General features: G+C 39.0%; 1 protein-coding gene and 1 long non-coding RNA gene across 6 annotated transcripts in view; one reads left to right on the forward strand and one right to left on the reverse strand.

Annotated features, from left to right (window-relative positions):
• Window positions 1–26,740, reverse strand: part of LOC144650780 (uncharacterized) — a 207,753-nt gene that overhangs the window by 129,710 nt on the left and 51,303 nt on the right. The gene's annotated exons all lie outside the window — the stretch shown is intronic.
• LOC144650724 (uncharacterized) overlaps window positions 1–26,740 on the forward strand; it is a 77,639-nt gene that overhangs the window by 3,294 nt on the left and 47,605 nt on the right. For 4 of the 5 annotated variants that reach the window (XM_078510462.1, XM_078510465.1, XM_078510464.1 and 1 more), the window contains exons 1-11: window positions 9,566–9,654; window positions 12,773–12,994; window positions 17,064–17,336; window positions 17,705–17,917; window positions 19,195–19,362; window positions 20,650–20,823; window positions 21,237–21,260; window positions 21,339–23,210; window positions 24,032–24,244; window positions 24,779–24,922; window positions 25,400–25,618. In XM_078510462.1, the coding sequence (XP_078366588.1) occupies window positions 9,597–9,654; window positions 12,773–12,994; window positions 17,064–17,336; window positions 17,705–17,917; window positions 19,195–19,362; window positions 20,650–20,823; window positions 21,237–21,260; window positions 21,339–23,210; window positions 24,032–24,244; window positions 24,779–24,922; window positions 25,400–25,618 (3,580 nt within the window). In that variant the 5' untranslated portion in view covers window positions 9,566–9,596. Of the gene's footprint in view, window positions 1–735; window positions 971–1,047; window positions 2,018–2,669; window positions 2,821–9,565; window positions 9,655–12,772; window positions 12,995–17,063; window positions 17,337–17,704; window positions 17,918–19,194; window positions 19,363–20,649; window positions 20,824–21,236; window positions 21,261–21,338; window positions 23,211–24,031; window positions 24,245–24,778; window positions 24,923–25,399; window positions 25,619–26,740 lie in introns of those variants that run through there. The other variant, XM_078510463.1, reaches the window with a different exon arrangement.

Raw genomic sequence — 26,740 nt, forward strand, 5'->3', positions numbered from 1 at the left:
TTAAAAAAAGACTAAATTCTAAATTCTGTAGCAAATTTCTTCGCAGTTGGACAAAGAAAGCTTGAAGAGCAACCTGTATATAGATTGAGTACATGTACTCAATTCACAACAGTCAGGAGTGTGATAAAACCTATGTGTGATGGACTCACTTTTAATAGTTTCACATCAACAACCTATGGCAAATATTTTAGACATCAGTCAGTGGATTGGCCGCAGTGATGGCTTTAATGATTCTACTCCTCCAATTATAAGATTATTAATAACAAGAGCATTACAAGACACTATGTTACCTGCAGATGGAAATGACAAAAGCCATAAGAACACTTAGGCATGTAAGTTTCCTTTTCGTTATTATATTGTTTTACTGCATGCCAACTCATGCTATAAACTTGTTGGCTAATAATCATGTCATTGTTTATACAAAACTCAATTCTCGACTTTGGCGAAATTTCGTCAAATTCGTCATTTTCGTCGTTTTCGTCGAATTCGCCGCTTTCGTGGTACCCCTCCTCTCGAGCTTGTTCGCTCAAATCTTAGACTTTGGCGAAATTTCGCCAAATTCGTCATTTTCGTCATTGCGTGCATTTCTGGACATATCTCCATATTAAGGGTTAAGAAGATTTGGGGAATTTAAAGATTCCAGTACTTTCAACATTTTGGCATATCCTAGGACCATGACTTTAACGCTCCTTTTATTTGTCAATGTTACAAACGAATAATTTGCTTCTAAAATAGTGAGACCTCAAGCAATGTGGCCAGCCACCAAAAGGACGATGTCAGCAACCCTCCAAAAGAGGCAGCAGCATGCTCCGAGAATGAAATCAGCAGCCTTGATGCAAGTGAAAACCTCCAAGTGAACGACCCTCTGCCGAGAACACCATACTGTTTTAGTGATGGTTTAACTCGAAGTCAGTGTGAACTTGTACGCTCTATCAACTTAAACGCGGAAGCAAAAGAATTTGTGCCACAGGTAAGGAAACGAAGATGTCACTCTGCTGAACCGTAGCATCGTTTTTGAAAATACTTAATATTCGTTTATTTTTACAGGACATTTCGGCACCTAAAGTGTTGCGGCCTTCCAACATTATAGCCTGTATCCCGCCAGGTTATTCATGGAAGGTGGTTTTCGCTACAGGCCTAAAAGATTACATCAAACATCTCGTTGTTTGCGCCGAAGGCATAATAGAGGTGTTAGTGTCCAACAAAGCCAACAGGCTTCTTGCTTTCAAGAACAATCTTTTAGGTCCCACCAAGTGCCTCCTGTCGTTTTGCAAAGGCCTACTCATTTTCAGCAAAGGCCTTATCTTCAGGCAGGGCCTCCTAGTTTTAATCAAGAGCATCCTGGCTTTAATGGATTTCAACAAGTTCACATGCCTTCTTGGTCTCATCTCAACAACGTTCGTTCTAATTATCAGATGCCTTTTGGGTCTTATCAAGGACCTCTTGGTTTTGGCCACGTCCATTCTGGCATTCAACAAGGGCCCTCTAGAGTTCAGGAAATATACTTTGGTTTCCCTGAGCCAGTCGATATTCGTCATACTCAAACACAATAGCTGACAAAAAAAAAAAAAAAAAAAAAAAACACGAAAACAAAAAAAAAAACAATAGCTGACATTTTGTTTTTCAACAAAGGCCTTTTTGTCAACATGCTGGTCATGAACACGATCTCTGTTTCATCACTATCCGTGAACCTGATTTTCAAACGCCTTCTGGACCTCATCAAGTGTCTGCTGTTCTTTTTAGTTTTCACCGAGTACCTTTTGGTATTAAACAAATGTCTACCAGTTGATTTTAAGCAAAAGTCTTTCCATCAAGAGCATCCTGGTTTCAATGGGTTTCAACAGGTGTCTTCCTGGCCTGCCTTTTGGAATTCAACAAGGGCCCTCTAGCGTTTACCAAATATATTATGGCTTTCTTGAACCTATCAATCATCGTCCAGCGCATTAGCTGACATCCTGTGTTCCTCAAAAAAGGCCTTTCTGCTGACACTTTGAACAGTCACAATAAAAACAGAGAGGTATTATACAAATCAGATATGTCCAGGATTGAACGCTAATGAGATCCACGTTCCTCATGACAGGCATCACAAAGTGTCCTCATTTATAAAAGTTCACCAAAACACATCAAAATCTGTCAAATATGAAGTAATATGGAAATGTCAAATAACACAGTCAAACATGAAGTACTCATTAAACAATACTTGCGTTCAATCCTGGACATAAGTGAAACATATTGGTCATGGTTTGATATAGTAAACTCTATGAAATGCTAATATAGAATGAAATTTATTCTCGTGCTTTTTTTCTTATGAATGTACACCACTAGAGGGTTAGGTACGAATCGTTTCAGTTTGTGTAAGAATCGTCCATGGGTACGACACGTCTGGATACCTTTTGACCATTTACCCGATCTTTCAAGACCTTTCAAAAGGACATTGTGTCGGCAATTCGTTTTTTTTTGTTCTTTAAAAGGAAGAGAAAAATTTCGTCAAAAGCAGTTGTGGATTAAGTATGAAATAGCCCTTGCACTAGCTTCTTGAACACGACGTTCAAAGGGATTTAATTCAAAAATTGTCGAGGCTTAGCCTGCACTATATTTTTAAGATAATGCTTTAAAGACCTTTAAATTTTGCCAGACTTAAAGAGTAGCTCTGCCTTTTCTTTTAACAGTTAATCTAAAATAGAGACCTCTAACAGTGATGAGACCTTCAATTGTGAGTCATCAACATAATTGGCTAAAGGGAAACTCCAGCGGGCTCAGTGCAAACCCCAGTAGCAGCCATGTACAATGACATCGCCCTGGTCTGCAAAAGGATGACAGGTTTGTTTTGATGTTTACTTTAGGAACTTTGGGGTCCTTTACAGATCTCTATCACGTGAACGAGTCAACAACAAGAACAACAACTTAACAATAGCAACAAAACTATTTTATTGTCAATAGTAAGAAAAGAATTCCACGAAATAAGTTGCTATTGGTAGCGCTATTAATCAATCCTCTCCATTTCTTACACCTTATTCACACTGCTACTTATCATCTCTTATTTCTCTTAGGCCCCCATCCAAATGTAATCTAAGGAACTTTAGAGATAAACTTTTACTCAGTTATCCGCGTTTTTAATCAAAAGCTTTACCTGTGCTGCACCGAAACTATGGAATGCGCCACCATTTGACATTAGAAGGGCCCTTCTGTGGAGACAGCAATTTTGGGCCGTTAAGATTTTTTCGACTCCAGTCACTTCCAGGGTACCGAGTAGGGGTATTCTGTAATATCTATAAAAGATACTTAAGTTTTATCGTCCATTACCGTCGCTGTGTCGCTTTTATCACGTTGTGAATTTTATTGTTTGTCAAGACGCCTGAAGGGATTTGGGATTTGGGCAATTTTATAATTGGGAAAATTAGATTTGGGTCACTGGGTCTGGGAATCGCAAATAATAATCGAGCCTATATGGTTATATAATAGGTTCTGCACTTTTTGTCTGCTACGAGAGCGTACATGCTTATGCTTCGTTGAGGAGAAAAAAGGTGTAGCATGTTCTAGGTTGTCCAAGCCTCGGCTCAAACACGTATCTTGTTTGGAAAACCTTTTTAAACCTTTTGGTTTGAAACAGACAGACAGCGCATATCGCGTAGCCTGATTTTCAGACAGTCAGAGGCCTCTCGCCTTGACGTACGGCTTTCGTTTCTTTCTCCAACCGTCTGCGAATTAGGCTACGCTTCTTACTACAGGCTCTGAGGTTGTGAAGAAATATCGCTTTCGATTTCTTTAAGACATTTTTTATGACAATCCAAAAGAACGGTCTGCGTGGGAGGCAAGCTGGCCGCGTTAGTTCTGAAATTGGATGTATTATGCCTGTCTGAAAAAAGGTAATGAAAATCATATATTTTGGTCTCGAAAAATATCCCGAAAAATTTGAATCAAAAGATTTTAGTTTCTGTATCTCGTTGTTTTTTTATTTATTTTATTTTTTTTTTATTGCAACACACACAAAAAACACTACTTACAAAACAAAAACATACGCTAGTTACAATACTACTTACAAAAACAATACTTATACTACACTACTTACTATACAATACTTCTATAAACTACAGTTTTTTACTACTACTATACAGGTTTTTTTTTGCTTTATAATACACGCTTACACACTAGTAACACTACATAACACTACAAAAATTACAAATTTTCCGCCTAATCTCATTGTTTATCTCACTTTTGCATACCTCGCTCGGCAAGCACTGGAGTTTACATTCCCCTTTCCTTGCCGCACTTAAACAAAAGGGCGGTTCCCGACACCTCTTGACACCGATTTCGACACCATGATCGAAAATAATTATAACAAAAAAGAAAATGAAAGAATGAAATAAAGACAAGTAAAAAATGTAGAGGCAACTCATCACTATAACTGCTGACCTGCCGTGAAGAGAATGAGCTTGGTTTCCAGGCCAAAGTTTTCGATTGATGAAAAAGTTCCAGCGCTTATGCGGGATTCTTTTATTTGCCTGTGTACGTGTGTGTTTTTATTGACGTCAAGTCAGACATAACATCATTGTTACATAGACATCGCACACGAAGAGTTTAACCTGTTTTTAATCCAATTTGCCCTACTATTTTGCGGTTTTCTCCTGCGTGGGTTTGAAAATATTCGCAAGTATAACTTTGCTGTAATGTGTATTATGAAAATACCGGTACCGTTGTTGTCTAGTCACTCTGCAATGAAACGAAAAAAAATTTCTAACTTAGTACAAGAAGGAAAACCAGACGTTTTGGGAGGGCATCTTGTTTATTGATTATGGGCAGGACATAACACAAAGTTTACTAAAGTCAGTAAAGTTTCAAGTACGTAGTCAAAAACGGGGATACGTTCGAATGAGTGCTTACGTAACCTACATACCAAGGAATTTTCATATCAACACATAGCTATCTTACCGCATTAACAACGTGAAAAATTATCTTAATTGAAATAGAAAATTAAACTGCAAGCATAAAATCTATTTCAGGTTAAACCCTGCTATCATTTTAAACTGCATTGCTTTGCCTGATAACATTTTTATAAACAAAAAGAGAGAAAAGAGACGTTCGAACTGCTTCCTTTGTTTGACTGTAGCAAAAAGAAATGCTTTTCTATGTTAATATGCTTTTTCTCCCCGCATAATCCTGGGCCCCGCCTAAATTTTGACGTAAAGCATCGAAATGATATACCCTTTCCAGCCTTTCCAGAGGTTTTTTTTCTTTCTTTCTTTCTTCTACTGACACGAAAAAGTCGTCGAGGCTGTCGAAGCAAGCGAAGTGTGCGGCTCAAACATGATTTAGTGATGAGAAAAAAAACATCTAGGACTAGGATAACTGATGAGGAATGACATGTGCGATAAAATCCTTCCAGTGCACGTTTGAGGTTAGAGAATTATTTAAGAGTTTAAACATCGATTAACACCACTTAAACATGCTTATATGCAGCAATCTGACTTTATAGTAGAGCGCGTTTAATCGGGAGTGGTCAGTGTTGCTACGACCGCAATATTAAAAGCGCTGTAACAGAGCTTTTAATATTGCGGTTATAATGCTGCAACGAGTGGTATAACAAAATTGTTAAACTGACAAGTATCTGAAACTGACTAACACAAACTGCGCGCCTTTTGCGCCTAATCGATGCTTTGAGGGTATTCTTCAATCCTGGTAGGGTGTATAGTTGCATCAGGAGCCCATGGGCTCCTGTCTGTATAGAAAGAGCCACACAAATGGGTATATACGGTTATAGGTTTTGCACTTTTTGTTCTAAAACAGAGTACGTATTTAAATCGCCACTACAAGAAATTATATTACATTACATGCTTATGCCTCGTTGTGGAGAAAAAGGGATTTGACTTGTTCCTATAGCCTGTTCCAGACTCATGGTTTGTGGCTGGAGAGCGAAAAAAGCGGGCGAGCGAGAAAAAAAACGAGGGGGACGAACTACCAAGAGCCTAAAACAGGCTAGCTTGTTCCAGACTGTACTAGCCGCAGCTCTAGCCGTATACGCGTAGCTTCCAGTCCACGAGTATCTTGTGTGGAGGATTTAAGGCTCTTAAGCAGCCTCTTAGCTGTGCACATGCTTTAATAAAAGGAGGTTCTGGCTAAACTGCGTGTATGATTCTCCGAGCTCAATCGCTTTAGCTCACTCCTTTCTCGGAGCAATACCGCTTACTGCGGGGATTCTGTCGTTCGCCTCATTGTTCGAGGTTGTGAGGTAAAAATTCCCCTCGCTTTTTTTTTTTTTTGCTCGTGGTATCTCCACATTCTGAGAGCCGAGTTAAGGCTAGACATGCATAGCCAAGTAGCTTAAAGCTAAAAGAGAGAGAGAGAGAGAGAGAGAGAGAGAGAGAGTCAATCAAAACAGTTCTTGAAAAGGGTATAGCAAAATGATACAACCAAATTGATTGCAAGGCTGGTACAACGGCAGGAGGGCAAGATTTATTGGCCAATATTTCAACTAGCAGAGCTAGTCTTCTTCAGGGCCAGTACTATAATATAAGGAAAATAACGATAAGGAAAATAAGGAAAATAACGATTCCGTATCTCCTTTTTAATCCACTCACCACCCCGTTAGGACTATACCTAACACCTTTTGACCCTGATTTCAACGTAATAAACGAAAACAAATAAAAGAAAATCAAGGAAAAAACATGAAATAAAGCCAAGCAAAAACAAATTAGTTAAAACAATTCGCAGGGGCAAGTCATCACTACAACCTAATCTACCGTAAGGAAAATGAGCATTGTGTCCTTCCATTGGAAGACCGTTATGAGCTGATTAGTGTTGTGCGATTTTTGTGTGTGCCTGTGTGCCTTTTTATTGTTTTAACAATATTATCTTTGATACATAGACATCACATACGAAGAGTTAAGTCTTTCTTTAAAATCCAATTTGTCCTACTATTTTGGGGTTTTCCATTGCGTGGGTTTGAAAGTATTTGTAACTATAACTTTGCTAATATCGTAAAAAATGTTGTGGTTAATCATCGTGGTAGAATACAATAATAATAAAGTATTTTTCGTTTGTCTCACGACGTAGTGTCACTTGTGATGTAGATCGCGACGTTTCGACTGCACACTGCTAGTCTTCATCAGGCGATAAGGTCGACTGGTTGTGCGTGAACTTATAAAGCACGCTGCTGCGCTGTGATTGGTTGGTTTTCCATTGCGTGGGTTTGAAGTATTTGTAACTATAACTTTGCTGTAATAATGTTATATTGAAACATAAAATTAACCTGCGAGCATAAAATCTATTTCCGGTTAAACCCTCCTATCTTTTTTACTCAGTTCGCCTGATAACAGGTATATCGCGCAATTTCTTTTTCTCACCCCATAAATAAGGGCCCGCCTTTGTTTTCACAGTAAAAAATCCCTTGAGAGGTTTGATAAGTAAACAAAAGGGTGAATATCAAAATTATATTAAAACCTACGTTCAATTCAAGTTATCGAACTCACAACAAATCAGATGTTCGATTATCAAACCCAATCGAACGATTGGTGTTCGATTGAGTTCGATTGAATTTTAGTTGGATTTCGTTCGATTGGATACCCCGGGAATATTTTAAAACATGGGTCTAATATAACACAAATCGGGTGATCAAAAACGGAAATATCGTCGAATGACAACTCCTACTCGTTGGTATATTGGTTACGTAATCACGCTAGATTTGTCAGTTTATAGGTGTTGTCATTTGACGGCATTTCCGTTTTTGATCACTCGATCAAACTATTAAACGTGATTACGTAACCTATATACTAAAGAATCTACCTACCAACACACAGCTATCTTACAATAAAAATGTGAAAAATAAAGTTGTATTTATTGAAATAGAAAATTACACTGCGAGCATAAAATCTTTTTTCTGTTAAACCCTTAACGGTCCTGTCTTTTTAAACTTTAACAAAGTACTTTAAACATTAATTGCTTTTGTAAACAAACAGAACAACAGGCGTTCGATTTGCTTTCTTGGTCTGTCCCATATAGAGGTCCCAAGTTCAGTTCTTCTTTTCTTCTTCTGATCGCGACAGTCGAGGCGAGCGAGCTTTGCGGCTCAAACCTTTTAAAGAGAAGAAAACATCTGGGAGCAGGATAACTGAGGAATGACATGCTCGATCAAATCAAATCCTTTCAGTGCATGTGAGGGGGTAGAGATGGTACTTAGAAAAACTTAAACCAACTATTAAACACCACTTGTATATGTCAATCTGACTTTATATCGGAAGTGGATCAGGGTTTCTCCGACCGCAATATTAAAAGCGCTCTTACGCTGACAACGATTCGTGCCGGCACTTGTTTTACAACAAAATTGCGAGACTAGCTGCATGATCGAACCGACCACAGCAACCTGCGAGAGTTCTGCTCCTGATGAATGCCTGGAGAGTATTCCGCATTCCCGGGAGTGCTCTAGCCTCCCTCTAGCCTGAATTTCAGACATCCCTCTGTGCTCGCCTGCTCGCCAGCAGGCGAGCACAGAGGGATGTCTAAAATTCAGGCTAGGAGTGCTCCAAAAAAAAAAAGATAGGCAACATTAGGTCTGACAAAAGGTTTTAGAAAACAGGATATTTTGGACTCTGAATTTATCGAGAAGAAAACAATCGAATTAGGATAACGGTACCAGGTACTGAAGCGTCCGATCGGAACGCACTAGAATTTACATACTCCATTTCCCCACCCCGGTAGGGCGGTTCCTAACACCTCTTGACACTGATTTAAATGTTTCAGCGCCATGAACGGAAATAACAAAAGGAAATCAAGGAAATAACATGAAATAAAGACAAGTAAAAACGAATAAACATTAAAAACAAATCGTAGAAGCAACTCATCACTACAACGGAATGGACGTTGTATTGATTTAATCTCGAATTATTAATCACGTTTTAACTTTAAATTTTGTACGCGATTCTTATGGATGTCTGTGTGTATGTGTTAACATTTACGTCACTCACCTCGCCCAGGGCCCTGCACTAAAATCGGACAAGATCGGACACTACAAAACGAAAACTATGCTTTTAATTTTGTCTCGTCGGACATATTATTTGTTATACGGACATCACACACGAAGAGTTAAAGTTATTTTTTTTAATCCAATCTGTCCTACTATTTTGCGGTTTTCTTTGCGTGGGTTTGAAAATATTCGTAAGAAAAACTTTTAACTTTGACAACTTTGCTGAAATATATTATGAAAATACCGTTATTAAATTGATTATTAACTGCGAGCATAAGATCTATTTCCGGTAAAACCCTCGCATGTTTTTGCACCATTTATTCAAAACCTTACAAAGTGCTTTAAAACATTGCTTTGCCTGATAACATTTTGTAAACAAAAGGAACAAAAGGCGTTCGATTTGCTTTCATTGTTGGTCTGCAGTAAAAACAATAAATGTTTTTCTATGTCGCAATTTTTTTTCACAAAGAGCCCCGCCTTAATTTTCACAGTAAAGAAATCCCTTGAGAGCTTTGATAAGCCAATTAAACACGAGCGTAAAGCATCGAAATGATTGACAACCGGAAATGCGCGGGTTTATCGTAAAAACCCTGCACTTTTATAAAGTGCTGCTTTTCGAAGTGAGGCTACTTCGTGCAAGATGACGAAGGTTTTATGGCCTTTGCTTTTCCTCGGGATCTTTGCTGTGGCCTGTTCAGGTATGTGATATGTCTTGTATTGCATGATCTGTCGTTGTACTTGATTTGTTGAAAAGGACCGTCAATTTGCACGTTCTTTTCTCCTTCGAGAGCGAATTCCCTAAAACGTGCTCGGAATTTGTCACATAAACGCACTGACAGCGTGGAGAAATTTCCCAGTTTATCTCAATTCTTTCTGATCATAAGCGCTCCGGTTTTAGGTCTTTTCTACCGAAATCAACAAGCTGATCCTTTGTTACGCTATAACAGCTTTTGAGGTCGCCAAACTTGCAGACAAGAACGATAAAAGGCATTAGCGTATGCTTTATACGTTACGTTCGAAATATAAGCTCTTTTTTTCATTTAGCTTTTCCATCAAGTTAGCTTGCACTTTCCGCTCGCCGATTTGATTTAAATTCAAAATACTGATTTCACTGCATATAGCTTGGATTCTTGCAAATGTTTTATTTAATGTCTTTCGAGACTGTCGAGACTGTTTTTTCTGAAACGTGACCTCTAATTTGACCCTGTTTATTTTAGCTTTTCTACGCCATAAATTGTCCTTTCAGCTGTGTTTATATGAGGAACAATAGCATAGCTTTAAGTTACATCATTGTCAGAGTATAGCAGTGAATGAGTTCACTGTATGTTTCAGATTTGCCTGTTTTATTTTACCATACTGTAATGCGCTCTCTTAGCGGCTAAATTTTTAACTGCGGACCACGACGGAACTGTTCCACACAGATCAGCGCATTTTGCGTTCGTTGCAATTCTGCCAAAGTCAATATTTCCATCTTCAAGTCAAACACAAAATACTTAAGAAAACAAATAGCACTTCGGTTTTCGTTACGCCCTGTGAAGTTAACTTGCCTTGTTTTCAAATCTGGGTTATTTATACAGTAAGTCCACTAGGGACTTGGCAGAGCATAGCAAATTAGAGACTTTGCAGAACAAAACAAAATTTTCTCAATGTCTAATTTCTCCCTACTATGTTAATACATTGTCAAAGCAAACAGGTCAAATCATCAACTAGATGATCTTGGTTTATATGCAATCAGAATTAAGAATTAATATTTTAATCAGATGGCAATAACCAGGAAAGATATTAGCTTGGAAAGATAAACAGTTTGGATCTCATCTGTGAAATAAATAATGATATCTAGGTTCTCCCTCTGGTTCTGATAAGTCCTTATCACTACATGTACATTCAAACTAATCTACGTTTCACAGGGGTAGGTTTGATAAGTCTGTAAATTGTAGGAAAAAACCTGTTGTTGCAACTCCTGCAACTACCATCATGATTCAATTTTAATTAGTGCCTGGGGCGCTTAGTTACTTTTGGCACCTCAAGGGAGCTGAGGGTACTTATTTGAGACAGGGCCCCGGGGGGGGGGGGGCACTTCCTATAAATGGGCTAATGGGGATGTGCCGCTGGATGGGGTCGCATTTTTACGACTGGACTGACTATAATGGGGTCGCCATTTCAAGCATTTTTTATAGGGTGACTAGAATGGGGTCACACTTTTCCGGGATTTTGAGAGTACGAAAATCTGACAAGTTGTGATTTATGAACGGAAATATTCGCCGAAAAAAATGTTACCGTATTTATTGCTGTTGTTCAATATTTGACAAACAGCTCCCAGAAAGTGACTAAGTTGGGGTTGTAAAAATTATATTTACCCAAAAGTGACTAAGATGGGGTCTATAATTGGCCATAGAATAAGACTATAATGGGGTAGGGGTTCTGAGAGGCCAGCGGCACATACCCAACAGCGGCACATACCCTGTCCCCCCGGGGACAGGGCACTTATTTAATTTTTGAAGAAACAACCGATTGTTTAAAACAAAACTTTAATAAATAATGGTAATAGGACTGAGTGGAGTCCAATTCGGTCTGTAATCATACGAGTGATACGAGTGAGGTAATTCGATTTTTAGAGTTTCACATACCGTAAAATTCCGAGTAAATCAAATCATTACAGTACCAGGGAAGACAGAAACAAGTTTGTCAAATAATATCATCTATGTTGTCCTCTACATATGAATGCAATTTTTGAACTATACACAAAGAAGATGACTATACATGTACATGTACATGCAACCACACTTTATCGCTTCCGGCCACTTTGAATGTCAGTGAGAGTGATGATATTACAACTTACTGTAGTTAAGAAGTGAGGATGGTGATTATTTGGAATAAAGCAAATATTTATAGATTGAAGTAAATTTGATAATATCTAAAAAGTCATGTTTTGTATCAGTAAAATTCCATGCTAGGCCACTACTACTAGGGCATGAAAGAGATATATTATATTGCCCCAGGCTATTACATAACACTTAGAAAATTTAGTCAACAGGAGGTAATTCGATTTTTAGAGTTTCACATACCGTAAAATTCCGGTTGTAAGCCCCCCAGCTTATAAGCCCCTCCCGGTTATAGGCCCATCAACCTGGAAACAAAAAAATACATCCGATTATAAGCCCCTCCTGATATAAGCCCCCCCCCCCCCCTCCGCTGGGTGACAGTACTGAACAGGGCTAAATGTTGCGTTATTATGTGCATCTTGTCGAATGTGAAAATTCGCGGCGGCTGTTTAGGTCTTTAAAACCTGGCGATCGCCATGATTTTCGGCCCATGATTTTCGATTACCAATTGATGTCATTGATCATCGATTAGTTATGCCTGGCAATAGATGAGATAAGATGATATTTCATATTGTACCATAATTATTTTATATAATAGCATGTATAGTAATCTGCACCAGACAAGACATTGTTATTAATGTGCCAGTGGCTGATATCTGTATCATTTAGCTTCAGGCTACTTTTAATAATGGCTGTTAAGGGCTTGTTCTTGGGCTTGATATGATGTCTTTACAGTTTTGTATATTTAGGGGGCTTTACCATGTGGTATTTTTGTATGCACTTAAATATTTTTAGATGGAGGCTATAATACCCAAATGAACATTATAAAATTAATGTACCATGATTGCATTGCCTGGCAGTCTTTTGAATGAACAGCCTTTGTCTTAAGTACCATGCTGCAAATTTATAATGTCTAGTTACATTTTCTTGGAAAACTGAAGTGTTCAGCTTACTATAATTTTGAATAATGTTTTTGAATGTGTTCATGTTTTAGGTGAAGAATTATGCAGCAACAAGAAATGCACAAAACAGGGACAAGTATGTGTTGTGATTGAAAATCGCGCTGAATGCAGATGCCGTGACTCCTGCCCGGGGTCCCATGGAAAACATGTTTGTGGGTCAGACGGTATCACTTATCGAAGTCGCTGTCACTTAGACATGACAGCATGTAAACTAGGTGGCACCGTTACGATGGCCTCCCATGGGAAATGCCATGGTAAGTCAGATGTATGTTGAAGGGTTTATAAGGAGGCTCTTATACTTTTGATGTGTCAGTACTAGAAACATTTATTAGTTATGAGGGACACTACAAAAATGGTATCAAACATTTGCCCAATCATTGGAAAACAAATTGCTGTTATTTTCTTGATGTCACTGGTAACCATAGCAATGGAACAACCTGTTTAAACACCCTTTTTTTAGCTTTAAGAGTTTGTAACTCAAAAACGAGTCTTGTGACCCCCATTTTTTCGACTTTTTTTGCTTGTTTACAAGCAAAAAGTAGGAGAATAGCGTTTACGTTGGGTAAAATTTGAACAGGAAGGGATCGCATTCTTGTTAACTCTCAAGGGACTGTTTTAATTTCTCAAGGGAATACTTTCCGCTGTGGGTGATCAAAGCGCGTGACTTGTAAAGTGTCACTCTATAGTTGTGCTTCAGCACTTCCGTTCTTGTAGAAAAAACGTGACTTGTCAAATTTACAAACGTTATATAACAATCAAAAACGTGAGTAGCCCAAATCTTACGTCACATAACCAATTAAGAATGTAAGGGGTTCAGCGCTCGAAAGCAGCGAAGTTTAAAACGATTAAGAACGCAATTTGTCATGGTACAAGTCTTTAGGCGCTAATATTAATTTAACTTAAAACGATTAACAACGCAAATTTGTACTCGTACAAGTCTTTCACACACTAAAACGTTGCTAATAGTTAACCAAAGGGAACTCATTTCGTGACAATTGATTATTTCTGCTGAGTTGCACAATTTAGAATTGCAACATCATCTAGCACAGCGAAGCGCACTATTACTAAAAATAGATTTCGCCGCATGATACCCCACGCGTGAGTCGGACAACAATTTTAGTTTGGGCAAAGGCTTTGTATGGAGGGGACCCATTCTTGACAAAAAAAAGGGCGAGAAAGGCACAATTTAAGGCCGAGATTCTCGAAAGGCTCGAAAAATGATAGATTCCAAACATTTTTGCTTTAGTAAGTGAAAAACAGATTGAAGGTATCCAAGAAAAAGGGCCAGGCAATGACACCTTAATTCCCACTGCAAAATTATTCAGGCTGCCGAGAAATTTAAGCGGCGGATAGCGAATTACTATCGAATTATATAATTGCGAAGGATTAGCACTTGTATGTTCGCTTCATTTAGGCCCCGGAAAGATCATCGGTGGCAAGAAATTCAGAATTCTTCCCGAATTTGACGGCACTGATCGCCGGCCATCCGATCTCATTTCGACACATGATAGATAGAGGGCGAAAATATTATGCTATTCAAACGCCTTTCTAATGGAATTGACGGCAGGGTTTGATTTTAATAATTTAAATTTATCCCCATTACTATTACAGACTGCAGCTACAGCTGCCGAGCTCGATCAGTCTATATTAAATACGCGACAATTGTGTAACGAAATTGACCTCTTTTAATATTCGGGTAAGGTAAGGAAACCGATCGGACGAGCGTTTCTTTGTGTAATTTTGTGGTGGCATAAATCTGAGGTAAGCTCTGTTGTGTTGCAAAATGTACCACTAAGAACAGTGTAAACGTTTTGCATTTCTCATAAAAATAAATGTTTTCTTTCAGCAAATCCTGGCAGCAAATCGACGGGCCTTTATAATCCATTCAATAACTGAGAGTAAAACATTTTACACATTTATTGAATAATCGCTCTGTTTGACAAACCTTTTGTTTCAAACCACGGTTTAAGCTTTCTACGTTGCACAGGTAAGGCTTTCTCTCGAATTCCGAGCCAATCTGGCCATGGTTTTGTGCCTGGGTTTTGTGAAACAATCGCTAAATATGGCTCCGAAGTTCCCGCCAACCATACATTGTTCTTACAGAGAGCGGTTTGTTTGTCTGACTCACGCCGGGGGTCAAATTCTGTGACGTCATTAGTGCGCTTCGCTAATTGCAACATCATTAAATGTGTTAAGTGATATTTACAAGTGTTTTTGTAGCCTGATGTGAAATTACTTCCAGTGGAAGCAGTAAGGGACGGACCATTATTTTCTTTGGAGGGGGGATGAAAAATGTTCGTCTGCAAACTTTTTTTTTAGTTTATGCACCTCTGCAAACATTTTTTTTCGAAATTCTTACTATTTTTTATTATTCATATCGTTTTTGCAAACAATTTATTTTGTCTTTCCAGTCCCTGCAAACAATTTTTTTCAATATTTTTCATCCCCCCCCCTCCAAAAAATAATGGCCGTCCCTAAACGCTTAACGTTTCTTCTATTCAGAAGTTAATGCATCGCCATTAGAAAAATAAACAGCAACGGTTTTACTGGAAATGTAGTCGTTAGAAATGGCATGTGTAGCCGTAAGGTAAAGAATAATGCGAGGAGAAGCGGCTTTTGGTAATATTCAAACGAAAATTTACTTCTCAATGTGGGGTTAAGATTGCGTGACGAGACAAAAGGTAACTCTGTCGTGCGTAAACTAACCTGCGATCAGGCCTTATTTTTCTCGCTCAACGGAAAAATGAGCCTTCCCTGAGCCTTCCCTCCGCCTTTTTAACCAAGCCAAAATATACGTATATGAGTCGCAAAGCACCCAGCCGTCGCGACTGACAAATGCAGCATTTACTACGCGAAAATAAAAAAATGTTTGAACTGAAAGACGTTTAAATTCTTCCATGATATGTTAGAACAAAAATGCCCAGCATAAACCTTCTACTCATACTAACTGCATGCAAAAAAAAGTCAATATCTCGAAGAGATCTTTGATTTATATGTTATTTGCCTCCGGGAGGTCCGTATTGGGAAAAACTGTGCCCGAGGGTACAGTTTTTCCCAATACGGACCGACCTAGGCTGGCAAATAACGTTTTTATTTTTTTCCTACTTTGATTTGTTTGGAAAAGAAACCGAGAAAGAGATTGTCGCAAAATCTTTGTTTGTATACGCGCGGATATGACTTCAATGTTGAGTCCGACTCGATCGGACGAGCAAGGGTGAAGAATTCTGTTTGCTATTTATTTCAGTATAAAATAGCTTTGTTTAAAATGAACCATACTCAAGAACAGTTTAGCATATTTAATTTACACTGCAGAGAATCAAGAAAACAAAAAAATCATAAATATAGCACACATAAGACACAAAACTTAACACATTTAAATCGATTTCGGCTTCCCAAACAATTGCCGAAAAATGTTTTGAAAAGTCTTGAAAGAAACTTTGCTCGTAGGGTGTTAATCCTATTTCTCTTTCAAGACTCAAAAATACTCTTTGACTGAAAAGCAGTTTTACAAGCTACATGTATTCACACTTGTACTAAACAAATTTATTAATAATCTCTGCAATGATTCCTAGCATAATTTTATTCTGATAAACAGTGCCAAACTGAATGAAATGTATAGTGTCAACATACGGCACAATATTGTGATAATTAAATTGTCCGTTTTTAATCAAAGAATCTCATTTCCTTGAATGATGGCAAAGAGTGCTCTGTTTTTAGCAAAAAGTCACTGCTTTTTAGTCCTTTCAAGTTTACAACGGTTGGTGAACAGCTTTTTCGAGTTTGGAGAGCAAAACTTTCATGTGTTCGTTCGACTCGTGCTGCAAACTGATATCGCGCGTGGATTCATCCCGTTCCTTGACCGTGGTCAAGATCGGAAAATTCTGCCCGCTCCCGGAACCAATCAGATTGCCTGCTCGTGCGCTGAGAAAAAAAAATATTGAATATTGATCAGCATGTTGAGATATAATGTTTTGCAAAGCTAAAATATATCTCTCTGGAGTGGTTTTAGATCCACCTTAATTAAATTTTTGAAAATATAGCAAAAAACAAGAAACAAGAATCTGGTTCCTTTTAGGGGTGTTTTCAATATTTTCTGACGATGACCCCCATTGTTTCAGACAACTCCATCTGGGGTCCAATGGGCTAACCATTTGGGGACTGCACCACCAAGCCAGCCATGCTTACTGTTATTCAGAATTTGTCCAAACAATTGTCTAGTTGACTTAGTACGGGTTATTGGTTCCATTATTTACTGTACTTAATTTTTCATTTATGTTGTTTATGAATTTGTTTTAGACCATATCTTGTTTTATTTTCCCTTAGGGATTACTTTAAAGGTCAGCCCAGCTCATCAGTCATCGCAAACCCTGATTTCTGGCAAACCAGGTGAAATTCGATGTGGGATTGATGGAAAGGCAGCTCAAGTCTTATGGAGTAAAGTTGGCCTGAAGAGACTGCCTTTCCCAAGAGTAATAGCTCTAAATTCTAAAACACTTCGTTTCCGTCGTGTGCAAGAGCAGGATGCAGGGCAGTATGTGTGTCGTGGATATTCAATGTCTTCAAGAGTTAGCGCTACTGTGAATGTTGTTGTCAAGGGTAGGTTCACACTTCACTTTGAATTAATGAACTGAATCTATTATAGGCCTGCAATGCGTGCAAAGGACTTCGTAGTCATACATTGCCAATTCTTAAGAAATTTTTCATAAAAAATAGCATCCTGGGTTGTTGATACACAATTCACATTTACATGTTACATTTTCAACAGGTTTTCTTTCTCATGAAATCTTCCATGTTGACCTTCAAGAATTTATTTTTCCCTGACTTAACCCATAGTAACTCTGTACATGTGCTCCACTGTGTGACATTTGATTCTTAATGGTGATGATCGAGACTTTATGTGGTTAAGTACATGTAAATGTACTTTGTATTCCTTGACTGATTATTTGACGCATTATCTGTTATAGATCCTAAAACAATGGACACGACTGTGGCATCAAACCAAGTCTGCAACTTGGAAAAGCTTGTTGGTACTGGGGCTGATCCTGCCAATTTTTCACCGCGCTGGTATTTTGACATTGAATCACAGATGTGCGAGCCTTTTCTGTACAAAGGCAGTGGAGGCAATGAAAACAACTTTAAAACCAAAGCTGCCTGTATGCAAAAGTGCTCTCATGCAGGTACATTGTACATGTAATACCTATTGCTAAAAACTGTAATAGCACTGTAACATCTGTAGGAAGTTTGGTTTCCAAAAAATGACAATCAGACATCTTTCTTAGCAATATATTGGTACAATGTAGTTAAGAAGCTAAGGACCCCTTAACCAAATCCGCTTGGGGGGCGGGGTATTCCCTATAATGGCCTTTACAGGGAGGCTCCACCCGAAAGGGGTACCTATTTCAGGTTTCAGGAAATAAAAGTGTAGGGATTTCGCAAAAGGGTAGGGATATTGGTCATTTAGGTATTTAAAAGTGCCTTCAATTAAAATATTTTGAACATATGTGCACATAATGGCTGTACAGTCGAAGCTCTCTTAATGGACACTCTCGTAAGCGGACAGCTCTACTTACGGCCGCCTTGTTTGAAACCCCGTTTTAACTCCCATACAAACTCTGTATTTTTTCATTCTCGTAAGCGGACATTCCCGTAAGCGGCCGCAGACACTTTCAGTGATTATGACTCAGACTTTTTATTTGTTTTTAAGCTCCCGTAAGCGGACACCCCAAAGAAAATCCTATTAACAACCTCTGCATTTTGTGTTTGTCAATCAACTTCACATCGCCATTCGTCACAATGATTTTAAAGTAATAACAGTACCATATTTCAGTGCTTGTTTTGTCATCATCCACGTCCGTCCGGTTATACATGTAATTTGTTAGCTGGGCAAACTCCCTTAAGCGGCCATTTATCCCCTACACCTCTAGTGGCCGCTTTCAAGAACCATTCTCGTAAGCGGCCAGCTCCAGTTACGGACACTTTTTTCGCGTCCCGAGGGTGTCCGCTTATGAGAGCTTCGACTGTATCATTTTAATTTAGCAGATGCTACATAAAAATGAGAACAAGAATTCCTGTCTTAGGTATAATATTACGCTATGTCTTTTAGGTTTACGGCCTTATGCGCCTACTGGCGCGACGAGACTTGATGATGTCTTTTAGGTTTATGAAAGGGGTACCTTTTTCCAGTGAAAGGTATACGAAAGGGGTGCCTTTTCTGTCAAAGTGGTATATAAAAGGGTAAGGGATTGGACCTAGGGGTAGAGCCTCCAGTAGCCGGGCCCAGGACCAAATCAAGCAAAACTCACAGGTTGCTACTGAAACAGTGAAGTCGCAATAGAACAGGATCTTAATGTAAAAATTGTAAGAATGTACATATTGTATTGTGATTTTAATTATTTAATAATAATGTACATGATGTTAATGCCAGTAGATGTTAACAGTCTATTTTTTTTTTCAGCTGGTGATGTCTGCAGTCTACCCTTACATCCTGGTCCTTGTATGGCTAATATGCCCAGGTGGTTTTATAACAGCGAAACTGAAGAATGCGAGGCCTTTGTTTATGGTGGATGCCGCGCAAATGCCAACAACTTTAAGACAGAGACAGAGTGTAAAAACGCTTGTTCAGGTAATTATTATAGAAAGCTTGCCATGTCTGCGCTATTGTACAAAACAAAGGTTAGAACACCCCTCAGTTCTTCAGTAAACTTGCGGGCATCTGGACTTAATGATGTCCTTCAACCACCAGGCAGTGGTACTTGTGGTAAAACGAACAGAAGCATTTTATTTTCACAAGCAAATCATCATTTTTTTACTTTCCTCACACATGACATCCACATCACAATCCAATAACTAGTCGTACTATCACTTTGTCTAATGCAAATCAACATGAAAACATGGCCGCGCCATGAAACAAGACTATAGCCACGTTATTGAAATGTTTTTCACCTGCCCGGACACTTTAAAAAATCGGTCCGCGATGCGAACGTGTGGGGGCTTGATAATTTCAAATTTGATTCTTCTTTTTTGTGAATTCATTTAGTACATTCAATTACCTTAAGGCTGCTATTTATTGCGGCAAATAATCTTTGTGATTTTTTGCAAATTCATTCCTTGAAAATTTATGAGCAGCAGGTGATTCAAACATTTCTTTGATGCACATGATAACAGATAAACAGCGGAATGTCTATTACATTGATATACGATATTTTCGCCCTTACGTCATTAAGAATGTAAGAGTAGCGCAGTTGGGTAGGCATCTGACTGGGGAACGAGAGGTCGCCAGAGGCCCGAGTTCGAATCCCAGAGGGGACAATTTTTTTCTTTTTTCCTTTTTTTTTTCTTTTTTAACCAGTAGCACTAAAATGGTTTGTTTATTATATCGCTCCGTAGGTATGCATTGCAGAATAATTTACATATATCAGAACATATAGCCATATAGACTGATTCAAGTACAAATGTATTAAATTGTGCTGTTTCTGCGGCTTTCAATATTGGCTTGCGTAAGCGTAAAAGCTTCTCTTGAATTGATGTGCAACCTGCACAGACTTCCAGCCAAACGAAATGTTGGCTAGTATGACTTTGTGAGCTGCTGTAATGACGAGCAACTTCAAGAACAGCTCAGTGAAATCAAAGAAACCACACGAAACGTACGACTCGACACGCACCGCCGACTCATCCCCAGGCTCTCTCGCAGAAGACCAACCCACACACAAATAAATAAATAAATCCCGCAGTCGATAACAATGTGGCGGCTTTGCCCCCACAAAAACCCTACAAGGAAGATTTGCACACGATGTGTTGAAAAAACTCATACTGCTGGCTGATTGTGAACAATGAACTGTAAGCTTGAGAATAATTCTTGCAGTTGGATATTAATAAGGGAAATTGTTTCATTCTTGTTTGTATTTTTCAGCTGATGTTATTTGCAAATTAAAGCCAGAAGTTGGACGTTGTAAAGGATATTTTCCCCGATACTTTTTCAACCATACATCAGGGCAGTGTGATAAGTTTATATATGGAGGTTGTGAGGGAAATGGGAATCGCTTTCCAACTCTTGAACTGTGCCAGAAGAAGTGCCAAATACCAGGTAACACCATCATGTGCCTGGGGGGGGGGGGGGGGGTCCCCTTATATTAGGTATGTGCACTAGGATTTCATCTAGGGGGGCAATTATGTCCCAGTCAACAATTTTCAGGGGGACATTTCTTTCTTGGGAGGAGAGGGGTGGGGTTGATATTTTTGTAATTTGTTGAGTATAAAAACATGTAGCTATTACATGTCTCATGTACAATGTGGATCACATTCTGGAAGTTTACCCAAATAAGATTATTAATTGATGAAGAAGAGAGAGAACAAGAAACCAACTCCAATTGCCATTCTGCATTTAAAGATTTGTTGACAAATACACCTGTAGTTTCCCAAAGTGCATGTTGGACACACGCTTAACTAAGAAAATTACATTAAAACTAAATTTGTATATTTTGTCTCTTTCCTTGTTAGCTTCTGACCAACTAGCTGCCAAAGGTATGTTGTTGCTAAACTGACATTTGTCATGATAGGCAGTGAGGTGGTCTCTTATTTATTTTGTTATCAATTCCTTAGAGAAACCTGGCCGCTGTCCATGGCGAAGGAGTATTCTTAGGCTCTGCCTTCTGCGAGCAGACACTTGCAGATCAGATCACCAGTGTCCCGGTGACAATAAGTGCTGTTACGACGGCTGCAGTCGATCCTGCGCTCGACCAATCAGTGAAGACAAACCAGGCAAGTGTCCTAATGTAACGCAAAATCAAGCTTTCTGTGACAAGAAGGGAGATATGTGTGACAAGGATACTCACTGTCCTGGAAGTCAGAAGTGTTGCCACAATGGCTGCCAACGGGACTGCACTGTTCCTGACACAGTGCGAAAACTGAAGCCCGGAGTTTGTCCTCAGCAGGATGCTATTGATCCAAAGCTATGTAAAAATACGAAAAATGAATGCGAACTTGATGGCGATTGCTTTGGTCACCTGAAGTGCTGCTTTAATGGGTGTTACAATGAGTGTTCCCGCACACCAAGACCTAAACCAAAACGAGGAGAGTGTCCACTTGCAGATTACATCCCACCAGAGAACTGTTCAGATACCACTGACAAGTGTAATGAGGATTCACAGTGCCCAGGAAAGGACAAGTGTTGTGCGACAGGGTGTCTTAGCGAGTGTATCACTCCTGCAGCTAAGAAGAAACCTGGCGAGTGTCCTTTGAATGATTACATTCCACCTGAACTGTGCGAGGTAACTGAAGACTTGTGTCAAGAAGATGAAGATTGTAAAAGAACAGACAAGTGCTGTTTTTCAGGTTGTCGTTTAGAATGCATGACCCCTCCTACTGTAATAGTTGAGAAACCTGGTGTGTGTCCCACTGTGAACGATACTGATCGTGAATCATGTGAAGTAACAGCTGATGAGTGCAATGAAGATTTTGATTGTAAAGGAAGAGATAAGTGCTGTGCAACAGGCTGCATTCAGGAGTGTGTGACACCACCACGCCCTCCAGTTAAACGTGATGAGTGTCCGCCTTCACACTACATTCCACGAGAGAATTGTTCAGATACCACTGACAAGTGCAATAATGATTCACAGTGCCCAGGGAGAAGCAAGTGTTGTGCAACAGGGTGTCTTAGCGAGTGTATCACTCCTCCAGCTAAGAAGAAACCTGGCGAGTGCCCTTTGAATGATTATATTCCACCTGAACTGTGTGAGGTAACAGAAGACTTGTGTAAAGAAGATGATGATTGTAAAGGAAGGGACAAGTGCTGTTTTTCAGGTTGTCGTTTAGAATGCATGACCCCTCCCATTATTGTAAAAGACAAGCCTGGTGTGTGTCCGATTGTAGACTATATTGACCGTGAATCATGTGAAGTAACAACAGATGAGTGCAATGAAGATTTTGATTGTAAAGGAAAAGATAAGTGCTGTGCAACAGGCTGCATACAGGAGTGTGTAACACCCCCAGAATTCCCAGGCCCGCCAGTTATACCAGGGCCTAAGAAAGAAGGTCGATGTCCGAAACCATGGAAGGGGCTTGATGGTATATGTGATCGCCGTGGTGATATGTGTGCTGTGGATAAAGATTGTGCTGGAGGAGCTTTGTGTTGTTTTAACGGATGCCAGAAGGATTGTGTGGATCCTGTACCTACGAATAAATCTGGTGAGTGTCCAAACCCGTGGAAAGGACAAGACGGCATTTGTGATCGCCGTGGAGACATGTGCAATGTAGATATTGATTGCGACTCATCTGAGAAGTGCTGCTTTAATGGGTGCCAGCGTGATTGTGTAAAACCTGGTAAGAAATCTGCGGAGAAGCCAGGGCAGTGTCCTAATCCATGGAAGGAGCAGCCGTGTGACAGAAGAGGAGATATGTGCGAGGAAGATAGTGATTGTGATTCTGGCAGCAAATGCTGTCACAATGGTTGTCAAAAGGATTGTGTCAAACCAGGTGAGATGAGAGATAGGTTAGAGAAGTTTTCTAAGGATTAAAGGGACACTGTCACGGGGATTCTTGACTAAATGCTTTTTCAGTAAAAAGTACTAAAATTGGCGAATAGGTCTTCTGACTCGTACATGAAATGCACCTATGTACTGTAGTACATCAAGACGGAAATAAAAAGTTAATGGAAGAAAGGAACCATTAAATAATAATTTTTAGGTGTTTTTCCAGTCAATCAGCCTGACGTTTTCAAGTTGAGATCCAAAGTTCCTGATGGCATCACTATTATATCACTTGTTTATCGCTTCAGTACACTTGCATGGTGATTTTTAACATAATTGGACCACTATTCGTAGATTCCATATGTCTTTAGGTTCTTGAATTTTTGAAGTGAAACTGGTGACAGTGTCCCTTATTATTATTACACTGTAAGTATGAAGAATTGCAGCTGTATTGTCTTTGTTACTATAAGACACGGTTTTCATGCAATTTGACTGGAAGTGAAACTGCAAAAATAATACCATGATGATAAATAAACGTAGCTTAGGCTACAAAAATCCATTGCAACTTTTTAAACCAGTTCCAAGTCACAAAGTTTACATAAAAATCTAGGCAATTTCTCTTTCATTCTCCCATTATAATCATAAATATTATTAGAACAGTTTTCATTTGAGTGTCAAGAGTAGTTTGCATTTGCTTTGGTTTTGCTTTACTATGCTTAGTGATGTCATCAGTTGGACTGAGTGTGAGTTTAACTTACAGTGTTTCTATGAGGTGCATCACTTTTGAAATTCTCTGTTAATTCACTGTTGATATTTTCCCTTTTTTAGTGAATATGACAAAATGTCAAGAGGAAACACTATCTGCTCTTGATAAGTTGGCTGCAGACCCTCCTCTGCTTGGTGTTTTTGTTCCGAAATGTAAACCAGATGGAAATTATGAGGATCAACAGTGTCATGAGTTGTACTGCTGGTGTGTCGACAAAAATGGCCAAAAGTTACCTGATACAACAGTACGAGGGCCAGCAGTCTGTTTACCACGAGGTAAGAAACAGGACCACTATATTCCTTGTTGTAGGGTTAATGGTATGGTTCAATTTTTATTTAATAATTTGTTTAATTTTTTAAACTAGTTTCATTTCCTTTAACTGGTTTATTTTTTAAACATATTTATAAATGTTCAGTATATGCTTTTATTACAAATTATTTTAATAGTTCAAACCAGCAAAAAAAAGAAAACATTTTAAGGCATTATGTGATAAGTGGTGACTTGGATTAAAGTGAAAATAATTGAAGAAGTGGTCGCAAGGCAAATACTCAGAAAAAAAAATTCCGAACTCGGAAAATATTTTTTCTGAGTATTTGACTTGCGACCACTTCTCCACTTTAAAGAAATTATTCTTTTCTTGTCATTTTTCAGTTGAATTTGTTTTAGACTACTTAAATCTGCATTTGCAACATGAAAGCGTGCCTTGCATTTCACTGGCAGCACATTTTAAGACATTTTTGCTTAGGCATGTTTACAAATCAAAACTTCTGTCTTAAAGTTAACTGCATGTTATTATTGTCATAAATTAGCAAAACCAGGCAAATGTCCTAAGCCCTGGAAAGGCCAAGAAGGGATCTGTGACTTACGTGGGGACATGTGTCTTCATGACTCAGACTGTGCTGGAGATGACAGGTGCTGCTTCAATGGCTGTCAGAATGACTGTGTGTCTGCAGGTACTAAAAATCAAAAAATAAACAGACAGACAAGCAGATAACTAAATTATTGATTAACAGCAACATAAATTTTAGAAAACTGTAAATAATCTTGAAATACTCTTCAAATTGTATCAAGTGAAAATTCAAAGAAAAACAATTACAACTCAGGGTGCAAAGAAAATCAATTTTAAAAAAGAGTCCCTTTTGGGGTAAGTTGGAGCCATTTATAAGGCACCTCATCTGCCAACTACAGAAATGTCACTTGCTGGATAAAATCCATGGGGCTGACAGAAAAAATTGATAAGCCTGGCTGGTTAGCACAACTTTCTTTGCATGCTGTAAACATCATGTGAATTAATGCAGAGTGATTAGGGAGGCGTTTCTTTCTAATTTCCATGAAAGAAACCTATTTATGCTTAAATACATACAATTTCATATAATGTGCATGCACTTAATTATATATTATTTACACTTTGTCATTTTGTTCTATTTCAGTTGGTATCAAACTTTGTGCAAATCAAAAGAATGCAGAGATTGCAAGAAACCAAGGGGGTCCACCTATTGTGGGTGCATTTTTACCCTCCTGTAAATTGAATGGCGACTATGAAGAGGTCCAGTGTCATGGCTCAACAGGGTTCTGTTGGTGTGTCAACAAGCTTGGCAATGAAATACAGGGTACACGCACTAGAGGGGAACCAAATTGTACTCTTTCAGGTATGATTGACAGCTCTATTATCAAAATATAGGTTCTCCTTACTTCTTTGTATGCATTTGTCATTGTGCAAGTTGGGAGATTTCCATGATAAACTCTTGATGTAAAGATTGAAAAGTCAAATGTGTCCCAAAATTGGCTGGAAAGTTTTGGTGGAGTTTTTTGTATCCTTGATTCGCTCTTCAACTCCAAATGCTGAAAATACAGTGATCCAAAAATCTCTATAGGCCTGACTGGAGGGGTGAGAGGAAGGGGGGGGGGGGAGTTTTGAGGAGAAAATTTAATTGTGTGTGTAAAGGTGTACATTGTGTACACAACCCAATACAGCAATTCATATTTTAATTTTCTTTGATAAGTGGGTGTCCATAGAGTATCTGGACACCCATCTTACTAAAAGCTTTATGTGGAGGTACAAGGCACAATGGTAAGTACATTGGATTCTGGATAGAGCATTCTGGGTTCAAGTGGTGGGTTTTGCAATTCATATTTTAATTTTCTTTGATAAGTGGGTGTCCATAGAGTATCTGGACACCCATCTTACTAAAAGCTTTATGTGGAGGTACAAGGCACAATGGTAAGTACATTGGATTCTGGATAGAGCATTCTGGGTTCAAGTGGTGGTTTGATTCGTGTTGTGTTCTTGGTCAAAAAAACAGTCTGGTACACTGTTAGGGAATCCTGACAAACTGCAGAAGGAGCATGGGTTGGGACGTAGGTTTTGGGTGGTAGACCTACAGGATGGACCAGTTTACCTCTAGAGGGAGAAGTCCTAGTCTCTTCACACTTTGGAAACAGGAATAAGTTCCTCTTCATCCAAGGAAGTGGGAGGTGCATTGGCCGAATGTTTAACGCGCTGGGCTATGGATTGAGCTTTCTGGGTTTCAGCCCAGGACCGTTGTACGTGTTGTGTTCTTAGGAAAGACACTTAACTCTCATAGTGCCTCTCTCTGCCCAGATTTATAAATGGGTACCTGCGAACTAATGCTCTGGGGTAACCCTGTGATGGACTAGCATCCCATCCAGGGGGGAGTACAAATACTCCTAATTGCTTCATGCTACAGAAACTGGGATGAGTTCTAGCAAGATAGGCCACTAGGCTCAATACAGACTTTAACTTTGTTAAC

The sequence above is a fragment of the Oculina patagonica genome, chromosome 4 (genome assembly GCF_052425735.1).
Source record: "Oculina patagonica isolate OP01 chromosome 4, crgOcupat, whole genome shotgun sequence".
Taxonomy (NCBI): Eukaryota; Metazoa; Cnidaria; class Anthozoa; order Scleractinia; family Oculinidae; genus Oculina; species Oculina patagonica.